This window comes from Panthera uncia, chromosome D4 (assembly GCF_023721935.1).
Source record: "Panthera uncia isolate 11264 chromosome D4, Puncia_PCG_1.0, whole genome shotgun sequence".
Lineage (NCBI taxonomy): Eukaryota > Metazoa > Chordata > Mammalia > Carnivora > Felidae > Panthera > Panthera uncia.
This window is the reverse complement of record NC_064807.1, coordinates 84,980,618-85,006,563: the sequence shown is the minus strand read 5'-3', so window position 1 is coordinate 85,006,563 and position 25,946 is coordinate 84,980,618. Positions and strand designations below refer to the sequence as shown.

The following is a 25,946-nucleotide window of genomic DNA, read 5'->3' as shown; positions in this document are numbered from 1 at the left end:
CACTGGTATCTTTTCAGGTAAGGAATCACTAAAGGACAAAGAAAGGTAGAGATTTAGAAAACTTCAGCAGATAGGCTATAAAACACACATTTCAGCACAGAGAAGCAGGGAATGCATAAGGTTTACAAAGATACAGGAATGAAAAAAATGTGTTTACTTCCTCCTTCAAAGAGAAGGCTATTTCAGGGGCTCTTTGTAATATAAGCTATACAAAAACTACAGAATCCACTCAAGAATACCAGCACTTACCAGCTCTCTCAGAGCTGACCTTCCAAGCAGAATTGTCCACAGTTCCCTGCTGCTCCTGAAAAATGACAGAAAGCAGAGGTAATTTTGCACTTTCATTTTTTTAAATGTTTTATTTATGGGGGGGGGGGGGGGAGGACAGAGGATCTAAAGTGGGCTGAGCTGACAGCAGTGAACCTGACACAGAGCTCTAACTCACAAACTGTGAAATCATGACCTGAGCCGAAGTCGAATGTTCAACTGACTAAGCCACCCAGGTGCCCCTGCACTTTCAGAGAACACAAATTTGACTAAGCTGTCTCACAGTATCTCACCTATTCTCTGAAATCAGGAAATTCAATGTATAAAGCAATTTGATGAAATTCTAGACATTAATCCTATTCTATTTTTCTTATAAGTTTGATGTTCAAAGTAGAAATTAAGAAACTAACATATAACCTAAACCAAGCAGGTACTATTAAAAATGAGAATGGCCACCACATTTCAATGCATTTAAGATGCCATTAATTGAAGGATACATAATTATTTATGTTCTATCAATAATAAAATGCATTGCAATTTCAGAGGTATTAAAGTATGCAAAAATGTATATTTTAGAATTAATGAAATATAAAAATTAGTGAATTATCTTACATCTTCTATGCTAAGGCACCGCCTCAATGCAGCATTTTATTTCTACCTCCTCCCCTCTCATTAAAATGTAGTGACAATTAAGGAGAATCTAGAAAAGCAGTATATCATGGCGCCTACGTAGCTTAGTCAGTTAAGTGTCTAACTTCGGCTCAGGTCATGATGTCACAGTTTGTGAGTTCAAGCCCTGCATCAGGCTCTGTGCTGACAGCTCAGAACCTGGTGCCTGGTTCTGACTCTGTCTACTTCTATCTCTGCCCTCCCCCAAGCTTACTCGTGCTCTCTCTTTCCCAAAAATAAACATTAAAAAAATTTTTTTAATAAAAAATAAAAAAGGACTATATTTCAAGCCGCCCATGACTTCCAGAATTTTTTTTTTTACCATTTTATTAATTTTTTAAATTTACATCCAAGTTAGTTAGTATATAGTGCATCAATGATTTCAGGAATATATTTCCTTAATGCCGCTTACCCATTTAGCCCCTCCCCCCTCCCACAATCCCTCCAGTAACCTTCAGTTTGTTCTCCATATTTAAGAGACTCTTATGTTTTGTTCCCCTCCCTGTTTTTGTTTTTGCCTCCCTTCCCTTATGTTCATCTGTTTTGTATCTTAAAGTCCTCATACAAGTGAAGTCATACCGTATTTGTCTTTCTCTGACTAATGTCACTTAGCATAATACCCTCTAGTTTCATCCACGTAGTTGCAAATGGCAAGATTTCATTCTTTTTGATTGCTGAATAATACTCCACTGGATACGCATATACACACACACCACGTCTTCTTTATCCATTCATCTATCGATGGACACTTGGGCTCTTCCATACTTTGGCTATTGTTGATAGTGCTGCTATAAACATGGGGTGCATGTGCCCCTTCGAAACAGCATACCTGTATCCCTTGGGTAAATACCTAATAGTGTAACTGGTGGGTCACAGGGTAGTTCTATTTTTAATTTTTTGAAGAACCTCCATACTGTTTTCCGGAGTGGCTGCCCCAGTTTGCATTCCCACCAGCAGGGCAAAAGAGAGCCTCTTTCTCCGCATCCTCGCCAACATCTGTTGTTGCCTGAGTTGTTCATGTTAGCCATTCTGACAGATGTCAGGTGGTATCTCATTGTGGTTTTGTTTTGATTTCTATTTCCCTGATGATGAGTGATGTTGAGCATTTTTTCACGTGTCAGTTGGCCACCTGGATGTCTTCTTTGGAGAAGTGTCTATTCATGTCTTTTGTCCATTTCTTCACTGGATTGTTTTTTGGGTGTTGAGTTTGGTAAGTTCTTTATAGATTTTGGATACTAACCCTCTATCTGATATGTTGTTTGCAAATATCTTCTCCCATTCCGTCAGTTGCCTTTTAGTTTTGCTGTTTCCTCTTTTTTTTTTTTAAGATTTTATTTAAGGAGGGGCACCTGGGTGGCTCAGTCAGTTAAGCACCTGACTTTTGATTTCAGTTCAGGTCATGATTTCATGGTTCATAGGATGAAGTTTCACATTAGACTCCATGCTGACAGTGCGGAGCCTGCTTGGGATTCTCTCTCTCTCTCCCTCTTTTTTCTGCCTCTCCCTTACTCGCACTCTCTCTCTCTCTTAAAAGTAAATAAGGGGCGCCTGGGTGGCTCAGTCGGTTAAGCTTCCAACTCTTTTTTTTAAATGTTTATTTTTGAGAGAGAGACAGAGCACAAGCGGAGGAGGGGCAGAGAGAGAGGAAGACGCAGAATCCGAAGCAGGCTCCAGGTTCTAAGCTGCCAGCACAGAGCCTAACTTGGGGCTCAAACTCAAGAACCACAAGATCATGACCTGAGCCAAGGTCGGCTGATCAACTGACTGAGCCACCCAGGTGCCCCAAGCATCCGACTCGATATCAGCTCAGGTTATGACCTTATGGTTCATGAGTTCATGAGTTCATGAGTTCAAACTCCGTGTCAGGCTCCAGGCTGGCAGTGCGGGGCCTGCTTGGGATTCTCTTTCTTGCTCTCTCTCTGCTCTTCCCCCATTCAATCTCACTCTCTCTAAAATAATAAATGTTAAACAATAAAAATGAATGAATGAATGAATAAATACATACATACATACATAAGGGGTGCCTGGGTGGCTTAAACAGTTGAGCCTTCGACTCTGATTTTGGTTCAGGTCATGATTCCAGGGTCATGGGATCAAGGCCCGCATCACGGTCGACAATAAGGGTGGAGCCTGCTTAAGATTCTCTCTCCCTCTCCCTGTTCATTCTCTCTCTAAAATAAATGAATAAATAAATAAATAAAATAAAAAAAAAATTGTCTCAGTTTTGGCTGAGCTGGCTCAGTCAGTGGAGTGTGCACTCTTGATCTCAGGGTGGTGAGTTCAAGTCCTATGTTGGGTGTAGATTACTTAAAAATAAAATCTTTTAAAAAAATTGTCTTTCAGGATTTTCCCATCAAAGAGGTTTAAAACCTAAAATTATAAATCTCCTTTCTAAGGGTTAATGCTTGTAAGAAAACTTCAGTTCTGCTGAATTAATAGACACCAACTCCCAGAGCTGCACTGTTGAATCAGTAATCATTTATCTGATGACAAGAGAGCATTACAGCATTCACTATTCAAAAACTGGCTTTGGATCAGGTCACGATCTCACAGTTCATGGGTTCCAGTCCCACATCTGGCTCTGTATTGGCAGTGCGGAGCCTGCTTGGGATTCATTCTCTCTCCCTCTCTCTCTCTCTCTGTCAAAATAAATAAACTTTAAAAAAGAAATAAAAAAATTAAAGGTCTGAGGCGCCTGGGTGGCTCAGTCGGTAAGCATCCGACTTCAGCTCAGGTCATGATCTCGCGGTTCGTGAGTTCAAGCCCTGCATCGGGCTCTGTGCTGACAGCTCAAAGCCTGGAGCCTGCTTCCTGCTTCCGATTCTGTGTCTCCCTCTCTCTCTGTTCTTCCCCCACTCACGCTCTGTCTCTCTCTCAAAAATAAATAAACATTAAAAAAAAAAAATTAAAGGTCTGAGTAGGGGCACCTGGGTGCCCAGTCAGTTAAGTAACCAACTCTTGGTTTCGGCTCAGGTCATCATCTCGAGATTCATGTGTTTGTTGGGCTCCGCACTGAAAGCGCTTGGGATTCTCTCTCTCTCCTTCTCTCGCTGCTCCTCCCCCACACACAGGTGCTATCTCTCTCTCTCTCTCTCTCTCTCTCTCTCTCAAAATAAAATTAAAAAAAAAAAAAAAAGATTCTCTCTCCCTTTTCCTCTGCCCCTCCCCCTTCTCTCTCAAAAATCAAAAAACAGCATACACTTGAACTTTACATAGGATACCTTCTGATTTACACAGAATGGATTAGATACCTACTATATAACACATAGCTAACAATAGGGCTGACAGTACATCAAAATTAACGGAAAGAAATTTATCATTAATTAAAGGCATTTGTATGCCTGAGCTAATAAATCAAATCACTCTTGATCATTCATCTTCCAATTTCAAAAAGCCTGGGCATCACTGAGCTTTCATTTATCCACATTTGCTTTCAGAACTTAGGTCCCTAGCTAGAGAGGTAGCAGTGATTCCCAGAAGAAACTCCAAAGACCACTGCCCACACTATGTAGTGCCCACACTATGAAGCCCTGCTGCCAGGGCCTAGAATTCCTTGTTTTGTCAAAGTCAAGCTGGGGGTTTTGGTTACACCAAAATCTGTAGTTTTTGCTTTAAAAAAAAAAAAAAAAATTTTATTTTTAAGTAATCTCTACACCCAACATGGGGCTCAAATTCACAACCTGGAGATCAAGAGTCACATGTTATAACAACTGAGCCAGTCAGGCACCCCTCTTTTTTTTTTCTGAGAGAGACAGACAGACAGACAGAGAATCTTAAGCAAGTTCCACTCCCAGCTAAGAGCCCTCATGACCTCATGACTGTGGGATCATAACCTGAGCAGAAATTAAGAGTCAGAAGCTTAAACAACAGAGCTATCCAGGAGCCCCGCCTTTTTTTTTTTTTTTTAAATAAAATGTCCCGTAAGAGTATTTCTCAACTTGTACTTGATACTCAGATCACATACAACAAAATCACCTGGGAACAACACAGCAGTACCACAGAATCCTGCTCACAACGTAGTGCTACTGTTTCTCAAAGGACAGGCATGGGAAATCTACATTTTAAAATGACCACACAAATGAATTCCTAAATCACCACTGCTCTAGGGTATCAATTTATTTCAGAGGAGCAGGTAAAAGACCGGTCAGTACAGACCCTATCTGCCTTTTATGTTTGATATATAGTATTAGCCTTTTTTTGGCAGAGAGAAGGGGGGAGAGGAAGAGTCTGTTAACTAAACAAGATTAGAGAGCACTGTCCTAGACTAAAGCAGTAACTTTTATACTTGCTACTCAAAAAAAAAAGTGTTCCTTTAGAAATTAAAATTTTATTGGCAAAAAAAATTTTTTTAATTGGCAAAACCACGTCACATTCCTTTTGTTACGTCAAAAATAGGGGTGCCTGGGTGACTCAGTCTGTTGAGCATCGGACTTCGGCTCAGGTCATGATCTCACGGTTGGTGAGTTAAACCCCGCATTGGGCTAGCTGCTGTCAGCATGCAGCCCACTTTGGATCCTCTGTCTCCCTCTCTCTGTCCCTCCCCTGCTCACACTCTCTCTCAAAAATAAAAACATTAAAAAAATAATAAGATGTCAAAAATAATAATGTCTACTGATATGAGTTTTTGATAAAAAGAATAGCCAACACTAAGCATTTATAGTATACAGACACTGTATGAAGCATTTAACACCCTGTCTTATTGACAACTTACTGACAACTCACTTATGAAGCTGATACTGTTATTATCCCCATTATTTCTTCAGGAAATTAAGGCCTAAGAATACTTAAATAATTTGTCTAGTGTCACAAAGCTAACATATAATAGATCCAGGGCTTGGAGCTACGGCTTGAACCCAGGTTTGCAAAATTCCAGAGTTTAATCATTACATTACATTCACTGCTTCAAGTTGCACTCAAGATTCATCCTACAACAAGCAAAGAAAGGCTGAGGAGGAGCTTTCTTTTCGACAATGGCAACACATACCCTTAATTAACACAGTCGCTGGTACAGAGGAGAGGCTCAAAAAATACATGCTGGGGGGGGGGGGGGACAACCATGCTGATGGGGTGCCTGGCTGGCTCAGATGGTAGAGCATGTAAATCTTAGTCTCAGGGTCATGAGTTCAAGCACCACGATGGGCAGGATGGGCAGGCTTGGAGCCTATTTAAAATAATAAATAGGGGCGCCTGGGTGGCTCAGTCAGCTGAGTGTCAGACTTTGGCTCAGGTTCATGAGTTCAAGCCCAACACTGGACCCCCTGCTGTCAGCGTGGAGCTGGCTTCTGATCCTGTCCTCCTCTCTCTCTGCCCCTCCCCCTGCTTGTGCACACGGGCTCGCTCTCTCTCAAAAATAAATAAAGTATTTTAAAAAATAAAATAAAATAATAAATTCTTAGGTGAAAAAAAAAAAAAAAAACCCACAACATGCTCATGAATTAGTATCAAAGAAAGAATGACAGGAGTCCCTTCTCGACCTGCAATGCCTACAGTCTAAGTGGAACAGAAAAATTAGAAAACCAAAATTATATGTAGACATGCCAAGAGAAAGGAGAATAAAGGAGAAAACGGTAGTTTATCAGGAAGGAAATCCTTGTGGAAACAAGTGTCTCTGGTTCCTTGATTCCTACACATTTTCCAGCCTACGAATAACGAAGATACAAATGAATCTAAGACCCTCATGATCCTTATTAAGTTTAGCGTTGGGAATGACAAAGGACGTTAAGCACACATTATACAATCAGCGAGAAAGTAGAAAGTAACAAAAAGCATGATCCTAACAATTAGACACTACAAAGGAATATAACCACAGAAGTAAGACAGAATACAGTCAGGGAAGAGATCACTGGGAATTTATTCAGGAATCAATGCAAGACTTCACCTCAAATTGGAACCTTAAGGTTTAGCAGGTAATTCTCAAGACACAACAGCCATGGCCAGAACCGTGACGTCTAATCCAAAGCCTCAGGGAGACATCTTCTATATATGTTTTCAAGAAACAAAATATTCCTGGGGCATCTGGGTGGCTGAGTCGGTTAAGCGTCCCACTTCGGTTCAGGTCATGATCTCACAGTTCGTGAGTTCAAGCCCCGCATCGGGCTCTATGCTGACAGCTCAGAGCCTGGAGCCTGCTTCGGATTCTGTGTCTCCCTGTCTCTCTTTCTCTGTCCCTCCCCCGCACATGCTCTCTCTCTCTCTCTCTCTCTCAAAAATAAATAAATGTTAAAAAAAAAAAAAATTCCTGAAGCCAAGACTACACTGTATGTTAACTAACTTGAGAATAATAATAAAAAGAAACAAAATATGTACTGTAGTGTCTCTCACTTATTTTCACAATAAATAAGTCTGAGCTAAGTACTTGGAGGAGAAACCAAAGCACAGAAACTAAATACCTTGCCTCAAAGTTAAAGTTTTAAAAATGTACTGAGGGGCGCCTGGGTGGCTCAGTCAGTTGAGCATCAGACTCTTTATTTTGGCTCAGGTCATGATCCCAGGGTTGTGGGATCAAGCCCCATGTCAGGCTCCATGCTGAGTGTAGGGCCTGCTTAAGATTCTCGACTTCTCCCTCTGCCCTTCTCCCCTGCTCGCACTCTCTCCATCTCTAAAATAAAAAAAGTAAATAAATAAAAATAAAAAAGTTCATTGACTTTCGGCCCAATGTTCTCGCAGACAACATAGAACTCCATTCCTCAAAGAGCTGGAGTCCGTGGAAACTGGAAATTATCTTCCCTAGAGAGATCCATGTGGTTGGAAACCTCTGGGTGAAAGCTACTAGGAGGTTAGGAAGAAGAGCCTCTACGACTGAGTCCTTTTGGTAGAAAACTGAGACACAACCAACCTACTCTGACATAGTTCTTTTGAGAAACACAGTGATATTCCACAGCGATAATAAATAAGTGGCCACTGTCCCTGGATGCCCGGGCTCCACAGATGAGGTACACACCTGTCATGTGAACCGAGATGTAAGCTTCCCAGGACAAGCTTTTCGAACCACAGTCGCTGTGCTTTCTTTCTTAGCACACGCACACCGCTCAGACTTTCACGAACACACTAACCAATGAACACAAGAGATACCTTCAAATGCCAATATTCAAACTGACTGTCTGCCAAACCCTGAGCGACCTTCCCAAAACATTCAGTGATGGGGGCGTATTACTCTATGTTTGGCTAGTGCCAGCTCCTATCAACATACACAAAGATTCTCCTACAGGCTTCAGAGCCACCTCAATACTGCTCTGAAAAGGACTCACGTTTGGAGAAACAGGCCTAAAGGGTAAAGCAGACTGAGGCCACTTACAAGTCACCAGGCACCAGGAAGAGAATTTAAGTTGTCTCTTAGTCCAGAGCTCCAGGCATTTCAAGCAGAAGGCTGCTGCTCAGTACAAGTCCAACTGTTGTAACGCGCTTTCCAGCAGAAAAGGGAAAGATTACTTTAACACACGCCCTGGGCGAAGCGCTGCTTAGAAACCCGAGCGTCATTCCTTCCATCTTCAGGTCTGAGTCTGGTAGGTTCCCCAGGACGACCGAAGCGTCTCTCAGGCAGACCAAACCCTCTCCTTGCCTTGTTCGCGTTCCCTGAGGAGGGGGCCTTACCTGGCGGGAGCTAAACTCTACCCAACCTCCACGACGACTGGGAAATAAAGCAAAGGAAAGGCAGGCGCCGCGACCCCACTGCTGCCAGAGCAAAGAGCTAAGGAGGAAAGGGCAAACTCATCCTCGCAAAGTTCCGAAGGAGTCACGGAAGAGCTCCGAAGGGGCTCCCGGGCGGCTCGGCTGGTGAAGCATCGGACTTCGGCTCAGGTGCTGATCTCACACAGTTCCAGAGCTCGAGCCCCGCTTCGGGTGAGCCCAGCTTCTCTCTCTCTCTGCCCCTCACTCATTTGCACCCTCTCTCTCAAAATGAATAAGCTACTAATAATTACACCTACATGTGTAATAATAAATATACGATCATGAAGATATAGTAACTGTATATGTACAAAAAAAGAAAGCTCCGAAGAAGAAGAAAATTTTCACTAACAGCTGAGAGGGGAAGGAAGTGATAATCCGAGAAGATGGGCAACGTTTGTAGTATTTACGGAGTGTCGAGTACATGCTCGTCGGGGTGTCGAGAATACAGCAGTGCAGAAGACCCCCCCCCCCCAAAAAAAAAAAAAAAACGTGGGGACAGCGTGCGGGCACAGTAAGTGACAGGGATGCTGAATTTTAGGCCGGGGCATGGCAGGGCCGGCCGGAAGACGCTTCGAGCGGGAACGTGGAAGCTGGAGGTGTGGCGATCCGGTTAAGGCTTCGGAGTGGGGCCGCCTTCGCTGTGAATCCTCCCTTTACCCCTCGGCTACACTCCTCGGATCCGCGAGTCGTCTGGAAGGGACAAGGTGCCTCCCGGCCTCGAATCCAAGGAGATGACGCTTCGGAAGCGCTGGGCCCGGGTCTGGCGCTAGTCAGCAAGCGCTCTTCCAAAGTAAGAACGGCCTCCTCCTTTCTAACATTTCATCTTCGCGTCCCCAAAGTCCAGGACGGTGCCCGGGACCTCTTCAAGGGTTTGGGCCCGTCGGCTGGCGGAGTCAAGGCACCAGAAAATGAATGGATGGATGGATGGATGAAAGGCTGCGCGGAAGAAAGAGGGCAGAGACCGCAGGGAGGTGGCTCGGCGACCCCCGGAACAGACCTCGTAACGAGCACATGGAGGAACCCGGGAACGTCGCCGGAGCGGGGCACCCGAGGCTGCGGCGGGCACGGGGGTGGGTGGGGACTCCCCCGGGCGACCGCGAAGCGCCCCGTCGCGCCTCGAGGGAGCGTCACGCCAGACGAGGAAGCGCGGGGCGCGGGACGCGGGGCGGGGGGGGGGAGGGGCGGGGAGCCGAGGAACGCGCCCGTGGGGAGAGAGGAGGAAGGGAAAGCGACTGGGTGAGGAGACGCGAGGCCGGCGCTGAGGGAAGGGGGTGAGGCACCGGCCCCGTCTCGGAGAAGTCGCCTCAGATCCCCCGCGCGCGAGGACCGTCTGGACGTAACCGCCTCCCGGTCTCGGCGCCCGTCCACCTAGCCGGGCTTCGCCCCGCTACCGCGGCCACAGCTCGCCCGCAAGTCCCGCCCGGCTGCCGCTCGACTCAGACCCCGCGCCTCACAGCCACCCCCGCCGACTCGGCCCGCTCCGCACCTCACACACGGCCCGCCGGCGGCCGCCGCCATCTTCGCGCGCGCGCGCGCCCCAGCCCCGCCCCCAGACGCCTTGCCCACGTGACCGTTCGCCTCCGGCCGGGCTGTGGGCGGTGCTCTTCGTCACGTGACGGCGGGCGGGGTCAAGATGGCGACGCCCAGAGAGGTGAGGAACCTGCGGCGAGGGCCCCCGAGGCTGTAGAGAAAGCGGCCGAGTGGCAGCCTCTGTGCCCTGAGTGGGAGGCACTGGGGCGTGCCTGGGCGCCAATTATCAAGCCTCAGAGAGTGGCCTGCCCCCAGTGGAGCTTCCGTCCTCGCCGCTGGAGAACGGAGAGAGAAGGTGCTGGCTGTGTGAAGCTGTCGCTGTCGGCCTGGCAGGGCTTGAAGGACCCAGAAGCCAAGACGTCGCTAGTCACCCCGGGTTCCCCGGGGCCCCAGGTCTAGAGACATGACCCGAGAGTACGCTCCCCCGGCCTCGGGGACCGGCGCTCCGCTGAGCGGGTCGGTGCTGGCAGAGGCAGCAGTAGTGTTCGCAGTGGTGCTCAGCATCCACGCAGCGGTGTGGGACCGATACTCGTGGTGTGCCGTGGCCCTCGCAGTGCAGGCCTTCTACGTCCAGTACAAGTGGGATCGGCTGCTACAGCAGGGAAGCGCTGTCTTCCAGTTCCGAATGTCTGCAAACAGCGGCCTGCTGCCGGCATCGATGGTTATGCCTTTACTCGGACTGGTCATGAAGGAGCGATGCCAGTCTGTGGGGAACACGTACTTTGAGCGCTTTGGAATTGTGGTGGCAGCCACTGGCATGGCAGTGGCCCTCTTCTCTTCAGTACTGGCGCTGGGCATCACCCGCCCAGTGCCCACCAACACTTGTGTCATCTCGGGCTTGGCTGGAGGTGTCATCATTTACATCATGAAGCACTCACTGAGTGTGGGCGAGGTGATAGAGGTCTTGGAGGTCCTGCTGATCTTCGTGTACCTCAACATGATCCTTCTGTACCTGCTGCCCCGCTGCTTTACCCCCGGGGAGGCACTGCTGGTATTGGGCGGCATCAGCTTCATGCTCAACCAGCTCATCAAACGCTCTCTGACTGTGGTGGAAAGCCAGGGTGACCCAGTGGATTTCTTCCTGCTGGTGGTGGTGGTAGGCATGGTGCTTATGGGCATCTTCTTCAGCACTCTCTTTGTCTTCATGGACTCAGGTACCTGGGCTTCCTCTGTCTTCTTCCACCTCATGACCTGTGTGCTGGGCCTTGGTGTGGTCCTGCCCTGGCTGCACCGGCTCATCCGCAAGAACCCCCTGCTCTGGCTTCTTCAATTCCTCTTCCAAACAGAGACCCGCATCTACCTCCTAGTCTACTGGTCTCTGCTGGCCACCTTAGCCTGCCTGGTGGTATTTTACCAGAATGCCAAGCGGTCGTCCTCTGAGTCCAAGAAGCACCAGGCCCCCACCATTGCCCGGAAGTATTTCCACTTCATCGTGGTGGCCACCTACATCCCAGGTATCCTCTTTGACCGGACACTGCTCTACGTAGCTGCCACTATCTGTCTGGCAGTCTTCATCTTCCTGGAGTACGTGCGCTATTTCCGCATCAAGCCCCTGGGCCACACCCTGAGGAGCCTCCTGTCCCTTTTCCTGGATGAACGAGACAGTGGACCACTCATCCTGACACATATCTACCTGCTCCTGGGCATGTCTCTTCCCATTTGGCTGGTCCCCAGACCCTGCACACAGAAGGGTAGCTTGGGGGGAGCAAGGGCCCTGGTTCCCTACGCAGGGGTCTTGGCTGTGGGTGTGGGCGACACTGCGGCCTCCATCTTCGGCAGCACCATGGGGGAAATCCACTGGCCTGGAACCAAAAAGACTTTTGAGGGGACCGTGACCTCTATATTTGCGCAGATCATTTCTGTAGCTCTGATCTTAATCTTTGACAGTGGAGTGGACCTAAACTACAGCTATGCTTGGATTTTGGGCTCTATCAGCATCGTGTCCCTCCTGGAAGCATACACGACGCAGATAGACAATCTCCTGTTGCCTCTCTACTTGCTGATACTGCTGATGGCCTAGCTGCTGCGCAGCAGTGATGGAGGAAACAGGGACATGGGGAGGATGAGGGGTCCCCACAGCAGCCAGCCACTTGGGCACGAAGAGCCAAGGGGTGAGAAGCACATTGGATTTTTCAGTTCATTCAGATTCAAAATAAAAGTCAAAGCTCTCCTGGTTTTAGTTTTGCTAATATTTAAAAAGAAAGTCTTTTTTTTTTTTTTTTAAGAAAACGACTCTTTTTTTTTTTTTTTTTAATGTTTATTTATTTTTGAGAGAGAAAGAGACAGCACAAGCAGGGGAGGGGCAGAGAGAGAGAGGGAGACACAATCTGAAGCAGGTTCCAGGCTCCGAGCTGTCAGCACAGAGCTCGACACGGGGCTCGAACCCACCAACAGTGAGATCATGACCTGAGTCAAAGTCGGACGCTTAACCGACTGAGCCACCCAGGTGCCCCGGAAAACAAGTCTTAAAGGATAGCACAACAACACAAAGAACTTGTGTGTGCTCTAGCCGCTGCCCCCCCCCCCCCCCCCCCCACCCCGCCTGCCCTACCTCACCTTGTGATCCTGGATGCTGAACGCTGTAGAGTGTAAAGGTTACCACTTCAGGTTCTGGAGTCAAACTAATCTGGTCAGAGTCCTTGGCTACACTATTTTACCCACTCTGGGCCTCAGTGCTCCTGTCTGCAAGATGGCAATAGGAAGAGCCTGCACCTCACGGGGTGCTGTGAGGAGAGATGTGTGAAGGATCCAGCCCACAGCCCGTCCATAATGAACAAATAGTAAGGGAAAGTGTCATTGTTACCCAAGGCCAGTCCTCGTCCCAGCAAAACGGCAGGCAAGCCAAGAGGTTTTATGGGCTGTACTTGGAGACCAGAGTGACCTTAGTCCCCTGCCTACATTTGGAGGAGAAGCCAAGAGGAAATAGGCAAGCACATGTGCTTTCTTCACTTGGGCCTAGGAAGCGCTGAAGGCGAGAGGTGAGATCGTCTTGTAGCAGGCCTGGAAGGGCTGGAGGAAGAGTATCGGGCCGGGGCTGACTTCCTGTTTCAGCCTGCTCCACCCTTGCCTCACAGCCTCTGCTGCCTGGCTGAGCGTTGCTGACGAAGGACGGGTTGGACGGCCCATGGTCCTTATCAGAGGGGCCCTGCTGAGGCCCTCCCACACTCCAGTCACGTCCAAACCTGTGTTTCTTCTCTTGGTAAGAAACGAGAGACCGGGGACTGGCGGGGGTTACCGAGAGTTCTACTTGGGGCTCTGCTGTGGGGCCCACACCGCCTGCTTACTGTCTGTGAGGGCAGAGTCCAGGCTCCCCACCACATCCCCGCGTGCCACCAGAGCCTGGCACTGTAGGGGGAACCCAGTGGACATTTGCCGCGTGGGTGAGCAGTTCCCATCAGTGGGAAGATAGCATAGCGAGTTGCTCAAGGCTGGACAAGGTTCTCCCTTCTCACCCAGCCCAACAGGGAGGGGCCTGGCTGGAAGACGCGCGAACTCTGGCCCACCGAGGCCCGAAGCCAGAAGCACAGCCGTAGCAAGCTTGTGCCGAGGGCTGGGGATCCCTGCCAAGCCCTGTCCCTCAGAGGAAAGCGTTAGGACATTCCTTTGGGGCTCAAAGGAGACTTCACAAACCCTTCCGTTCTCTCGGGCTCCCTTCTGCTTGCTAAAAGAGGCAGCAAAACGCCAGGGAAGAGCTTTGCCTCCCTGACTCCCTGGGTGGCCTGGGGGAAGGGCTCTGTCCCCCCTCCCCGGGCCTCGGTTTGCCCATGAATTCAGAGCGCGGGGGGGACGGAAGGGGGGGGGGGGGGGGGGGCTGAAAAGTAAGGTCACAAGTTCATACGGCTGCCAAGGCCAGGCAGGTAACGCAGTGGAGGACGTGGGAAGTGAGGACCACAGGCACCTCCACGGAGGCGGCTCTGCCTGGGCATCTCCACGCCCAACGTTACTGACCTCGTTCAAGGAAGCTTAGAAACGTGCGCTGTTAGGTGAAACTCCAGAAGCTGTATTCAGAAGTCGCTTTTATTGAATGTCCTGCACCGTAATAATCAGAATTCCCTCTGAGAGGAGAGAACAGTGGGAAGCTGGCAGAGAAGCAGCCAGAACCCTTTCGTAGTAACAGGCTGCCTCCAGGGGGAGGTTGGGTTGGGGCAGGGGAGAGGAAGAGGAGACAGAGGTCTCCGGAAAGCCATGCGGTGCAGGCTCCTGCTGCCCGCCCGCCCGCCACCTCTCGCCTGCCTGTCTGCAGGGCCGAGGGGCACAGACCCTGGCAGGGAGAAAGCACCGGAGGAGAGGCTCGACTTCCCCTTCGCAGCTGGGCAGGGGGGCGAGGTGCTGCTGCTTGCCCGGCCGCGGCTTCGCCCGGAGGGACGGGGCCCGGCCCCGAGAGGACGTTTAGGTATACAGGGGGGGGAAGGGGAGCTCAGCTGTTGGCTGGAGCCTGCGGAGACAGAGAGAACCTTGAGGTGCCAGAGTCACTGCTCCCGGCCTCCAGGACCCCTTCAGGAGCCTGTCCGGGGCACGCACACACCCTGCCACCTACCAGTTCTCCGGGCTCCACACGGTGCCCAAGGCCTCCATGAGGTGGAAAGTGTAGGCATGGCGTGAGCGGTCCGAGAGGTTCTGCTCGCTCTTGTGCACCACCTCTCCGTGGATTAGGATGAGGGCCCCTGGCGGGAATGCAGCAGCAGGTCAGGAGAGGGGACAAAGGGCGCTCCTCCCTCTAGTGGCTCTGTGGCCCGTTCATCCCCATTCCCGTCCCTGAAAACTTGGGGCCCTGCAGCCTGCCCCAGGGTCGGAGGCTCCCCTGGGATCAAGTCGCTTCTGCTGTGACCTGGTGCCCTCGGCAAGCCTTGGCAAGGGTGTCCCCTTCTGTGGTGTTTGCAGGACCAGGCAGAAGCATCTGTACTGTGCCCGTCAGCTGGGACCTTGCGAGCAGATGCCGGGCTGGACGTCTCCTTTCCCTATTCTAACAGGAACGGCGGCATCTGGTCGGCATCTACTGTGTCCCACGTCATCTATACGTCATCCATCTCACGGACTTCCCCGCTTTACATTTGGGGAAACTGAGGCTCAGAGAGGTTCAGTCATTTGCCCCAAGAGACAGCCCGGAAGTTGCAGGGTCTGGATGCTAGCCTGATCTGGGAGGCCGTGCTGTTTTGGTTCGTTCTGTTTTGAAGTTTTCTTTCATTAGGTCATCTCTGCACCCACATGGGGCTCGAACTCATGACCCCAAGATCAAGAGTAGCATGCTCTTGGGACACCTGGGTGGCTCAGTCGGTTAGGCGTCCCGACTTCAGCTCAGGTCATGATCTCACGGTCAGTGAGTTTGAGCCCCGCATCAGGTTCTGGGCTGACAGCTCGGAGCCTGGAGCCTGCTTCAGATTCTGTCTCCCTCTCTCTCTGCCCCTCCCGGGCTCGCGCTCTGTCTCTCTCTGTCTCTCAAAAATGAATAAACGTTTAAAAAAAGAAAATAAAGAGTAGCACACTTTTCCAACTGAGCCAGCCCGGCATCCTGGGAGGCCTTGCTGTTAATCAGGCAACTTTGAGACTTCCCAGTACCTGTCCAGCCCGGCCTCCCATTCTGTGGCTTCACAGCCCTCAGGTGAGCTGGGTGGTCAGAGCAAGAGCAGACCCACAGACGTGGCCCCAGAGCCTGCCGCCAGGATCCCACCTACCTCTCTGCACTGGTGTGGGCACAAAGAGGCTGTTATCCCAGGCAGGCTCAGACCCAAGGAAGCTGGTGACAGGTATCGAGCCAGCAGGGGCCCGGATCAGCCTTCTCGACACCCCACCTGCAGGTCAAGGGGGAGCCTTTAGCCTCTCTTTTTCTCCAAGTCTCTCTGCCATCGGGGTGGGATACGAGTGGGCAGGGCGAGACCGGTGTCCTTACTGGTGTGGGAGCCCGGGATGAACCAGAGGCAGCCATTCTCCAGCGTGGCATCCTCCAGTGCTATCCATATGCCCAGCAGCCGGCCCAGGGGCTCCGTGTACAGGAAGGTGGCGTCCTGGTGGGGAGTGACTGCAGCAGCACCCCCACCCCACCCCCCCCGCCCCGGGCGTGAGGAACCTGGCCCACCTCACCTTGGCCTTGTTCCCGGATCCCTGGTGCTCTCAGAGCCCTGCAGCCCGAGCCTTCCCGTGGTCGGTTGGAATCCCAGCGCTTCCTGGCATAGAGACTGAGGGCACGAGACTTCGGCTCTCAAAACTTCAATCTCTAAACCTTGAAACGGCCTCGACAATAACCTACCTCACAGAGTCACTGGAGGATCCCACGAGAAAACGTGTGAAAAGTGCTTAGTACAGGGCCGGACGCTCTAATGGCTACAAAGCGGCTGTGATTGTTTAAATCCCAGCCAGGCAACTAAGGTCACTGTCCTTAACCAGGACAAGCATCTCCAGCCACCAGATGATCCGCTGGTGTAAGACTGGGGAGTTGGGCTCGAAAGGAGAAGAGGTGGTGTGACTGGCCCCCAGCCACATTTTAACCCCCTCTGGATGATGCTGGGCCCCAGCCAGGATGGAGGGCTGCTGAACAAAGGACTTCAGTCTGTGGGTGCTAGTCTCCCTTCCTTCCTTCCTTCCTTCCTTCCTTCCTTGGGAACTGTGTGTTTGCTGAGCACCAAACTTGAAGAGGGACTTGGACAATCCAGTGTCCAGAGCAAGGTGTCCTAATGGCAGGCACTCCAAAGCATTTGAGGGAAGGGCCACTGAAGGAAGTACGGGTGCTGAACTCAGGGAGGGCCTGCTCGCCCCTCGGGCTGAACGGTGGGGAGGAGCCGGTGGTCACAAGGAGGCTGACTTGGGCTCACGTGAGGAAGGAAAGGGCTGGCTGTGAGAGGATGAGCCCCCTGTCACTGGAGGTATTCAAGCAGAAGTAGATAATCGCCTGCAAGGGAGGCCACAAAGGGTATCTGTGCATCCAGAGGGCTTTGAAATTAGATGGGCAATTTCTCTGTTAAATCAGTCCTCCAGGAGGGGCGCCTGCGTGGCTCACTCAGTTAAGCACCCAGCTTCAGCTCAGGTCATGATCTCACGGTTCATGAGGGAGAGCCCCGAGTCAGGTTCCACGCTGCCCACGCAGAGCCTGCTTGGGAATCTCCCTCCGCCCCTCCCCCACGTACACACACATACACACTCTCTCTCTCTCTCTCTCTCTCTCTCTCAAAATAAATAAATAAAAAGAAAAAATACAGGCTCACAGGTCTTTGCAGCCCTGCTGCCTAAAGGTCTTAGGGCCTGGGGCCCTGGGATCTGTATTTTTAACCAGGTAGGGATTGCTCAAGAACCCAGGCTCGAGAACCACTGTGCCAAGGGCCCCAGGACACCCTCCCAACCAACTATTCCACAAAGGAACCGAAGGTAGCTTCTCCTTCCTGCCCCAGGCTCTTGCCCATGGACATCTCCCCAAGCACCATCCCTCCCAACCACTAATGTCCCAGATCTCCCGCGGTGGCCTTTGCTGGGCCCCACAGCCTGTTTTCCGCTTACCTTCGCCACCAAGATGAGGTTGCTACAAGAGAAAAGAAGGGCCAGTGAAGCCGGGGGCGGGGGTGGGGGTGGGGAGCAGGGGCCACTCTGAGTTTTGGGGGATGCTCTGACCCGGCCACAGGTGTTTACCTCCAAGGATTTCACACCAGCACCCAACTATGGAGTACCCACCGTGTGCCAGGCCCAGGAGGGCTGCAAAGAGAAAAACCACGCTGCCTGGCACGGTGCTCTGAGTCTGAACACACCCATGCCTACCAAGAACAAAGCCAAAGGGAAGGACAGCAAGAGTGGCCGGGGCCCAGGCCTGAGGTTAAGCCTCTCAGCCCAGCCAGGCTCAGCGATGGGTCCCTCTCTTCCCAGGGGAACACTGGAAGACTTCTTGGAGGAGGTGGCATTGAGCTGGGCCTTGAAGTTGGGAGCAGAGCATTTCAATGGCAAGAGAAGGGAGAAGAGAATCCTGGGGGTCTCCTTGCCTCCTGCCACCAGATTTTAACTGAGCACCGACAAAGTGCCAGGCGCCTTACCCAGGGGACACGGATTTTGCACGTTCTCCTCAAAACTTAGTAATTCTTCAGGGAAGCAGCTTTTTGGCCCTTCGTAAGGAGGGGCTTGATGTGAGTACTCTGCGTACATTACAGAGGGTAAACTGAGGTCTGGGGAGGACAGGGAGCTCACCTTGAAGATGTACATGCTCTGCACCACCACGGGCATCTGGAGGCCCAGACTTTTGGCTAAGGCCTGGAAGGGGGCAGAGGTCAGACTTCCAGCCTACCCTCACTCACATCTGGGCCACCCACCTGCCCACCCCCCTCACCCTCACCCTCACCCCTGCTCACCTGCACTTTGGGAGAGTGTGTGACACTCCTGAAGACTGGGTCATGGGCATGCAGAGCTGTAGGACAGAGGTGGGCTGACCGGCCAGTCCCCAGCCCCCACACGTCCCTCTGTGCCTGGTCCCAGGCACCCAGACGCAGGCCTCACTTGGACTTCTCACCCGTTTGCACGCATTAAGCTTTCTGCTTGTTTATAACCAAGGGATGGGCCCACGATGCCTGCACCTCACTCCACCCAAGACCTTACTCTTGACCTTCCAGCCATCTGGGAACCCCACTCCAGACCTGACTCAAAGGGGCCTGGAACTTGGTAGGAATCTCAGTGCTGCTACTTACCCTAAGCTACTTCGAGTGACCATTTATCTCCTATAAGCCTCAGTTTCTCCTCTGTGCCGCAGATCCAGAAGACCAGCCCTGCCTCCCAGGCTACCACGAGGCTCGATGAGCGAATGCATTTGCAACGCCAGGCCAGGGCCTGGCACAGAATACCCGGACGTCTCCCTCTCCGCTATTATTGTTGTGGTTACAAAGAGTGAGAGCTGAGCACACTTAATGCCACTGAATTGTATACACTAAAATGGTTATGATGGTAAATTTTATATTACATGTATTTTGCCACAATTTGTTTTTTACAAAGCTCCCATGATATAACTTCAAGCTTAAAAATAAGTGGTCTGCAAAATAAATCATAATGTATGATCCCGAAAAAAAAAAAAAAAAAAGAGGGCCTCATAGCTTCATTTTTGGGTCTCAGAATAGGGGCCATGTCAACATGTTAGGTGCTCCTCGAGGAGGCTCCAGGAAGTGGTGGGATCCAGGAGTCCCCCCATGCCCGGGGCCTGGATCATCCCCAGGCCGGGCAGCAGAGAGTTGAAGGGTCTGCATGTGCGGCTCTGGGGGCCCCTCCTCCCAGTGCTGTGGTGGCAATGTTGTGTGATTAGCATCATAAGGCCAGAAGAGCAGGTCCAGAGGGGAGCTGCAGCCAGAAATGCCATTTGCCAGGCCACTAACTTCCTGTGAGCTTTGGGTTAGGCTCCTACATTCTTTAGGCCTCAGTTTTCCCGTTTCCTTTCCCCGGCATGCCTGCTTACCATGGCCAATCTTGTTGATGGATTTCTCAGGAGGGACCAGGAAATTTCCTGTAGCACAAGGAACAGGTAAAGACAAAAAAGCTGGAGTCCACCCTCCCCTGGGCAGCTGGCCTCAGCGCCCACCCCACCCTGGGGGGAGATACCCCAGTGCCGCCCTTCTCACACCTCTGGGACCCCAGCTCCGAACCTTTCTCATCAAAAACGCCTTTCTCAAAGAAGAATCGAATCTTGTCGCCACTGTTCCAGAAATAGTCTCTGTTGTCCTGTGGAGAGGGGACATCAGAGGGACTGAGAGAGCATCACGGGGTCAGAGAGAAGGGGACACACATGCTTCCTGACCCCACAGGGCTGCAGACCCCGCTGGTGCTTCTCACACTCACCCACTGAGGCACAGACAGTGAACAGGAACCCCGGGTGCCCCGAAGCACTGTCAGAAGCCACAAGCATAAAGTTTCTCAGAAACCTCTTAATTAAGTCACATGATTCCTATGCTCGATATGCTATGATTCCGAACATAGACACTGTCATCAAATAGCCTTGGGTCCCAGGTAGCCTTGGATCACCTATTTTTACCTTTCAATGCCTCAATTTCCTCTTCTGTAAAGGGAAATAATAGAACTGACCTCCCCTGGATTGTTGGAGACTTCAGCCTCTACAGGCTGAATCTTACAGTAGTTGAGAGCCCAGACCCTAGAGCTAGAATACTTGGGTTCAAATCCCAGCTCTGCCACTGAGGTGCTGTGTGACCCCCACCACATTACTGAACCTCTCTGGGCTTAGTTTCCTCATAAAATATAGATGTTATTAAAAGTATCCCATAGGGTGTAGAGATTATGAATTGGCATACACAAAGCACTAGAACAGTCCTTGGAATATGGGAAGTGCCACATGAGTATCTGCTTTCATTATTATCGTTACTCCTGCTGCTGCTCGAGGGAAAACACTCAGCAAGGGCGTGGCTAACTGCTTGATGAATATAAACTATCGCTCATCTTTTTCTGTTTTCTTAACAGCCTCTCCTTGTTAATGTTAATATGTTTTAGATTTCTTAGCATCAGAAGGCAATGGTGCTTCAGGAAGATGCGTGATGTTTTTTTTTTTCCTTATGGTTTTAGCTACCCTTGGCTCCCATCATATAGATCTCCCTACCTTCCTAGGTGGTGGCACAAGTGGAGTTGAGGGTGCCCACCACCCTACCTGGGTTCTCCACGTGGCACAGCCCTCCCCCACCTGCCCCTGCTCCCCTCACTTGTGTACATCTGCTCTCACGCGTGCCTGTGGGGCTCTGCTGTGACTTGCCTGACCCTTTCAAGCCCTTCCCACCGAACACTATATGGGTTTTTTCCCCCCAACATTCTTAAGTGTTCCGTATCAGGATCAGGGGTGAGGGAAACAAGTCAGGGAAGCATAACTGATAATAATAATATTAAAGATAATGGGGACACCTAGGTGACTCAGTTAAGCATCCGACTTTGGCTCAGGTCATAATCTCATGGTTTGTGGGTTCGAGTCCTTCGTCAGGCTCTGTGCTATTAGCTTGGGATTAGCTTGGGGTTCTCTCTCTCCCATTCTCTCTGGCCCTCCCCCACACTCTCTCTAAATAAATAAATGAATAAGCTGAAAAAAATAAAGGTAATGAAGCTAATCATGCCAAAGGTTCTGCTTAACTTGTTAATTCACAAGGGAACCAGTAAGATGTTCAAAGAATTCTAAGAAGCACATACAGATAGGCAATAACAAATACTGAAATGAATTTGCAAATGGATGTGAAACGGATCGATTGGCAGGGCAATGATTCCATTCTTCTGGACCCAGTTCATACCCATTTCTGTGGACGTTATTGCCAGCTTTTTTTTAATATTTCATTTATTTTACTTTTTAAAAGTCATCTCTACATCCAACGTGGGACTTGAACTCACATGCTACCAACTGAGCCAGCCAGGCGCCCCCATTATTATCAGTTCTATACAACTCACAGAGTTGGAAAACTGGACGGGACATTCATTGATCTTTTTTCCTTTTAATGCCCATTTCGAAGTCTTTGACAAGATCAGCGGTGAATACTGAGGGTTTACCAAGTCCCAGGAACTGTGCTGAGCTCTTTGCAAGCATTAGAAACCAAGATACATACACTTTATTCTCCCATCCCCCCCAACCCTTCACTGGTCTCTAGAACATTCTCAGAAGGCAGCTTGGAGAGCACAGGATCGGCCCCCTCACTCCTTGGAGTCTTTTGAGTGACCGTTCTCTGGACACTGGACCTCCACCTCTGCTGTCCCCATCTACATGGCTGGGGTGTGGCCGAATGAAACCTACTATTTGGAGGAAACTATCATTCTGTAACCCTTTGCCCTTCTCAAGTGCCCCAGCCCCACTCCCTGGGTGGCAAGTCTCCCGGCCGTTGTAATTCCCCATATGTCCACCAGATGGCAGGAGCTCCTCAGCGTGAACGAGCCCCGTTAATGGGCCCAGACCACAGCTTTGGCTTGAAGGCCACACTACAGGCAGGCTCCCGAAGGGTTAAGCAAACTGTGCGGGAGAACCCCTGAGTCTCAACTTACCCATCTCAAACTGCATTGAGTCCTATTAAGTCACAAGGGGTGGTGGGTGAAGAAGCTGGGTTTCTAGTCTCACTGGGGGGATAAGGCTTACACAAGATAGGTCCATCAGAATCGCTTGGCTCCTTCTGGGTTGCTGGCCCCAAAGGAGGCCCTTGTGGCGGGAGAACTCCCGAGGAAGTACAGCAGAGCAGTGACCAGCAAGGACGTGGTATCAGGCAGATCTGTGTTCGAATCCTCACTCATGAATTACTAACAACATGGTTTGGGGCAAGTGAGCCAACCCTCATTTTCCCCACCTGTCAAATGGGGGTAATAATACCAACCTTATAAATCCAGAGTGAGAAGCGAAGGAAATACATACGGAAGGCACTTAGCCCGGCACGGGGAGGGCTCAGGGCCTGATCTGTTGTCAGAACAAGCCCGTGGGCCTTGGGGCCCTCCCTTCCACACTGCTGCTGGCTGAGGACTGAGCCCCACATCAAAGACCAGATCCTGTGCCCACAGATCCGATGCCCCAGACACCTACCAGGACCTTCAGCTGCTCGTCCTGGGTGGAAAATATCGTGCGGGAGTGGAGAGGGACATCCATGTTGGCCACTAGCTCGCCAATCCTCTGTTGCATGACTACACATTCATCCGCTGACAAAAATCCTTCCAGCACCAGGAAGCCATCCTCCTGAAACTGAAGGCAGGAAGGAAATTCAAGCTTCTCCCTGCCCTCAAATGCTCTTTCTCTCTTTCTTTCTTTCTTTCTTTTTTTCTTTCTTTCTTTCTTTCTTTTTGAATGTTTATTTTTGAGAGAGAGAGTGTGAGTGGGGCAAGGGGTAGAGAGAGAGGGAGACACAGAATCCGAAGCGGGCTCCAGGCTCCGAGCTGTCAGCACAGAGCCCGATGCGGGGCTCGAACCCGCGAAGGGTGAGATCGTGACCTGAGCTGAAGTCAGACGCTTAGCCGACTGAGCCACCCACGTGCCCCCAAACGCTCTTTACGAGGACTGGCTTGGCCCCCTCCCTCAAACCCAAAGCTGTCTGAAGGCAGGACCCAGTGTCCCGTTCGTGGCTCTGTTTCCCCATCCCCCGACCCCACCCTGGAGCCATGCGGTCTGAAATCCAGGGAGGAACAACCAGCATTGGTTGCTTGAATGAAGGAAGGAGGAAGGGGAGGTGTCCCTATCCTTCCTCCACCAGTGGGCTTGGACCAACTTCATTCATTCATTCAACTGAAATTTACTGAGCATCTATCTAACCACGTACCAGACACGGTTTTAAAAGCTGGAGGTACAGTAATGAGCAAGCCAGCCACAGTGCCCGCTGTCCTGGAGCTTACAGTCTACCGAAGGAGGCTGATGTCAGACAAACCAGCATGCAGGGGGATGTGCTGTCACAAACGGCTGCGTGCAAGGAGGGAGAGGCCAGATTCAAGAGCTGAAGGCAGAAAGTGTCTCATGGAAACCAGATGGGGGGGGGGGGGGGGGACAGAGCAGGGCAGCAGCTCTGAGAAGGTGGCATTTAAAGGGCACCAGCAGGTAATGGGAGTTGGAGAAACAAGGATGAACATCCCAGACCGAGGGAGCAGGATGTGTGAAGCCCCTGTTGGAGCAAAGTGAGGGCGGGAACAGAAGGGACACAGGAGGGAGGTGGGGGCCAGGGCAGGCAAGGAGGTGGGCTTTGTCCTGAATGCAGTGGGCAGCCAGGGGGGAGTTAAAACAGCTAGCTTATTCAGATTTGCCTCCAGACCTCTGGTCCTGTGGAAGTCACCCCTTGAGCCCACTGTGAAGGATCTGATTCCCAGTCACTGACTTCCCCATTCCCTCCCTCACATCCCCCAAGGATGTCCGGTTCTGGTTCTGGCTTCCACGTGTGGGACACTGGGACATTTATGACCACTCACCATGGGCCCTCTTGTCTCTAGGCAGCTCTATGTGACAGACGCTTAACCCCCCCATCAGTATCGAGCTGAACATTTCCTCCTTGGGAACTGGGTCATCCACAGCAAACTGTGCGTCCCTGTGACCCAGCAGATACACTTGGTCTAGAACTTCTTGAGATAGGAAGATGGGGGCTTAGCAGATAGGGGAGCAAAGATGTTTCTATGGGGGTATCCACTGAGGCTTGTGTAACGAGAGCAATAAACCAGAAACAACCTAAATGCTCAGCACAGGGAGGTTCATTCAACAAAGTATGTTTTATCTGTCTGGAACACAACACAACTGACAAAAATCATGTGACAGAAAAATATTTACTGACATGGGCATATGTTCCTGATAGACTGTGAGACGGAAAAAAAAAAAAAAGGTGAATGCAAATTAGTATTTTAGCCCTTGTGAGATCTTGGGTGAGTGTTTTCCCCTCTTTGGCCGTCAGACCGTCAAATCCAGTGGTGCCCCTTCTATAAAACATAGCAGTAGCTATTATAATGGACTTTTAAAGATTCTAGGGCTGTATAGCAAAATACTAAGTCTCCGCATAGGAAATTACAGGTGGTTTTTCATTTTCTTCTTTGAGCTTTTTGGTATCTTCCGGCCTTTTTCTCGTAATCAGGAACAAACAAGGGTCACGATTTTTAAGCCTGGGTCACTCTTATTCTCAAGGGTTAGCCTTTTGTGTTTGACATTGTGCAAATGCGGGGGAGGGGGGAGGGGGATGACCCCACCCCCACGTGGGGTCCTGACTCTGCCATTCTGCCCCAGGCTTCCTTGGCTCTTGGGCCCTTCTTCCTTGGCTCTCAGGGCCCAGGCCTGGCCTGGCCTGGCTGATCTTTATTCCTTTTTTTTTTTTTTTTAATTTATTTTTATTTTTTAATATAATTTATTGTCAAGTTAGCTAACATACCTTGTGTGCAGTGTGCTTCTTGGTTTCAGGGGTAGATTCCCATGATGCACCGCTTACATAAAACATCCTGTGCTCATCACCCAACAAGGGCTGATCTTTATTCTTTATTCTGGTTTTGGTCACACATATACATTCCCACCACACCCCTGTCCTGCGGCCCTGACGCCCCCGGCTGTGTGTGCAGAAGTTAAAGGTCCTGGTTGGAAACTGACCACTCTGGGTTTCGGTTTCCTCTTCTGAAAAATGGCAGAGGGTAGGATTGAGTTCCCAGGGTCTACGACAGTTCCAGAGGCGCCCCCAACACTTACTTGACCCTCTCGGACCCCCACCCTGCAGGCCCCTACCTTCTGGAGCTGCGAGGAGCTCAGGCAGGCCATGAGGATGAGGCAGGTTCCTTTGGGTGCTGCGCCGTGCCCCGGGCTGGAGAAGAAAAGTACACAAGTCCAGAGGTTAGAGGGCAGTGAAGGTGGGGCAAGAAAAGGAGAAGGGGGCGGGGACAGTAGCTGGAGCCCTGGGAGGCCTCGGAGGATTTAACTCTTGCCTACCTAAAGGAAACCTAATCCCAGCTCTCCTCCCCCAAGTACACACAGGCCTGCCTGGACCCCCGTGCCCCCCCCCCCCCGACTTCTGTGCCTGGTTGGGGCCCTTGCCTCTGACCCAGCTCAATACCCTGGGTCCATCCTCCCAGTTAATCCAGGATTAGCCCTTTTCAATTCCCTTCATGGTTTTTAACAGCTCCCTCCCAGGTTCTTTCCAGAAACCACCCTACTGTGACTGCTTACCAGGTGCCTAGAAATTGTATTCCAGGAGTGTCAGGGCAAAGAAAGAAGCTGGGTAGGCAGGAGGACCCCTGAGTCGCAGACCAGGCACCACCACTCACTGTGACCTCTGATGAATGTCAGCCCCTCTCTAGACTTCACGTAAGGATTAGAAAGTCCTCAGGCTACCAGCATCAATATGGGGTGGGGTGGGGGTGCAGGGTGGGCCTGGGGGATCTGCACGTCAGACTGG

At 50.8% G+C, this 25,946-nt stretch overlaps 3 protein-coding genes across 5 annotated transcripts in view; 1 reads left to right on the top strand and 2 right to left on the bottom strand.

Annotated features, from left to right (window-relative positions):
* NUP188 (nucleoporin 188) overlaps window positions 1-10,146 on the bottom strand; it is a 54,296-nt gene extending 44,150 nt beyond the window's left edge. The window contains exons 1-2 of one of the 2 annotated variants that reach the window (XM_049629998.1): window positions 10,091-10,146; window positions 250-304 (exon numbers count right to left, since the gene is read on the bottom strand). In XM_049629998.1, the coding sequence (XP_049485955.1) occupies window positions 250-304; window positions 10,091-10,122 (87 nt within the window). In that variant the 5' untranslated portion in view covers window positions 10,123-10,146. Of the gene's footprint in view, window positions 1-249; window positions 722-10,090 lie in introns of those variants that run through there. The other variant, XM_049629996.1, reaches the window with a different exon arrangement.
* Window positions 10,147-10,195: 49 nt separating this feature from the next.
* On the top strand, window positions 10,196-12,310 carry DOLK (dolichol kinase). Its single transcript, XM_049629999.1, has one exon. It carries the CDS (start codon window positions 10,538-10,540, stop codon window positions 12,152-12,154), a length of 1,617 nt encoding a protein of 538 aa, XP_049485956.1. The 5' UTR covers window positions 10,196-10,537; the 3' UTR covers window positions 12,155-12,310.
* A 1,829-nt stretch (window positions 12,311-14,139) lies between these two features.
* On the bottom strand, window positions 14,140-25,501 carry PHYHD1 (phytanoyl-CoA dioxygenase domain containing 1). Of its 2 annotated transcripts, XM_049629994.1 has the most exons (11): window positions 25,280-25,490; window positions 22,631-22,786; window positions 19,731-19,806; window positions 19,544-19,591; window positions 18,456-18,511; window positions 18,295-18,357; window positions 17,620-17,641; window positions 16,022-16,150; window positions 15,807-15,923; window positions 14,672-14,798; window positions 14,140-14,569 (listed from the first exon to the last, which is right to left on the bottom strand). In XM_049629994.1, exons 1-11 carry the CDS (start codon window positions 25,310-25,312, stop codon window positions 14,524-14,526), a joined length of 873 nt encoding a protein of 290 aa, XP_049485951.1. In that variant the 5' UTR covers window positions 25,313-25,490; the 3' UTR covers window positions 14,140-14,523. The 2 variants fall into 2 exon arrangements, with proteins under 2 accessions (XP_049485951.1, XP_049485952.1); XM_049629995.1 differs by lacking the exon at window positions 22,631-22,786 and having other exon boundaries at window positions 25,280-25,501.
* Window positions 25,502-25,946: the final 445 nt, after the last annotated feature.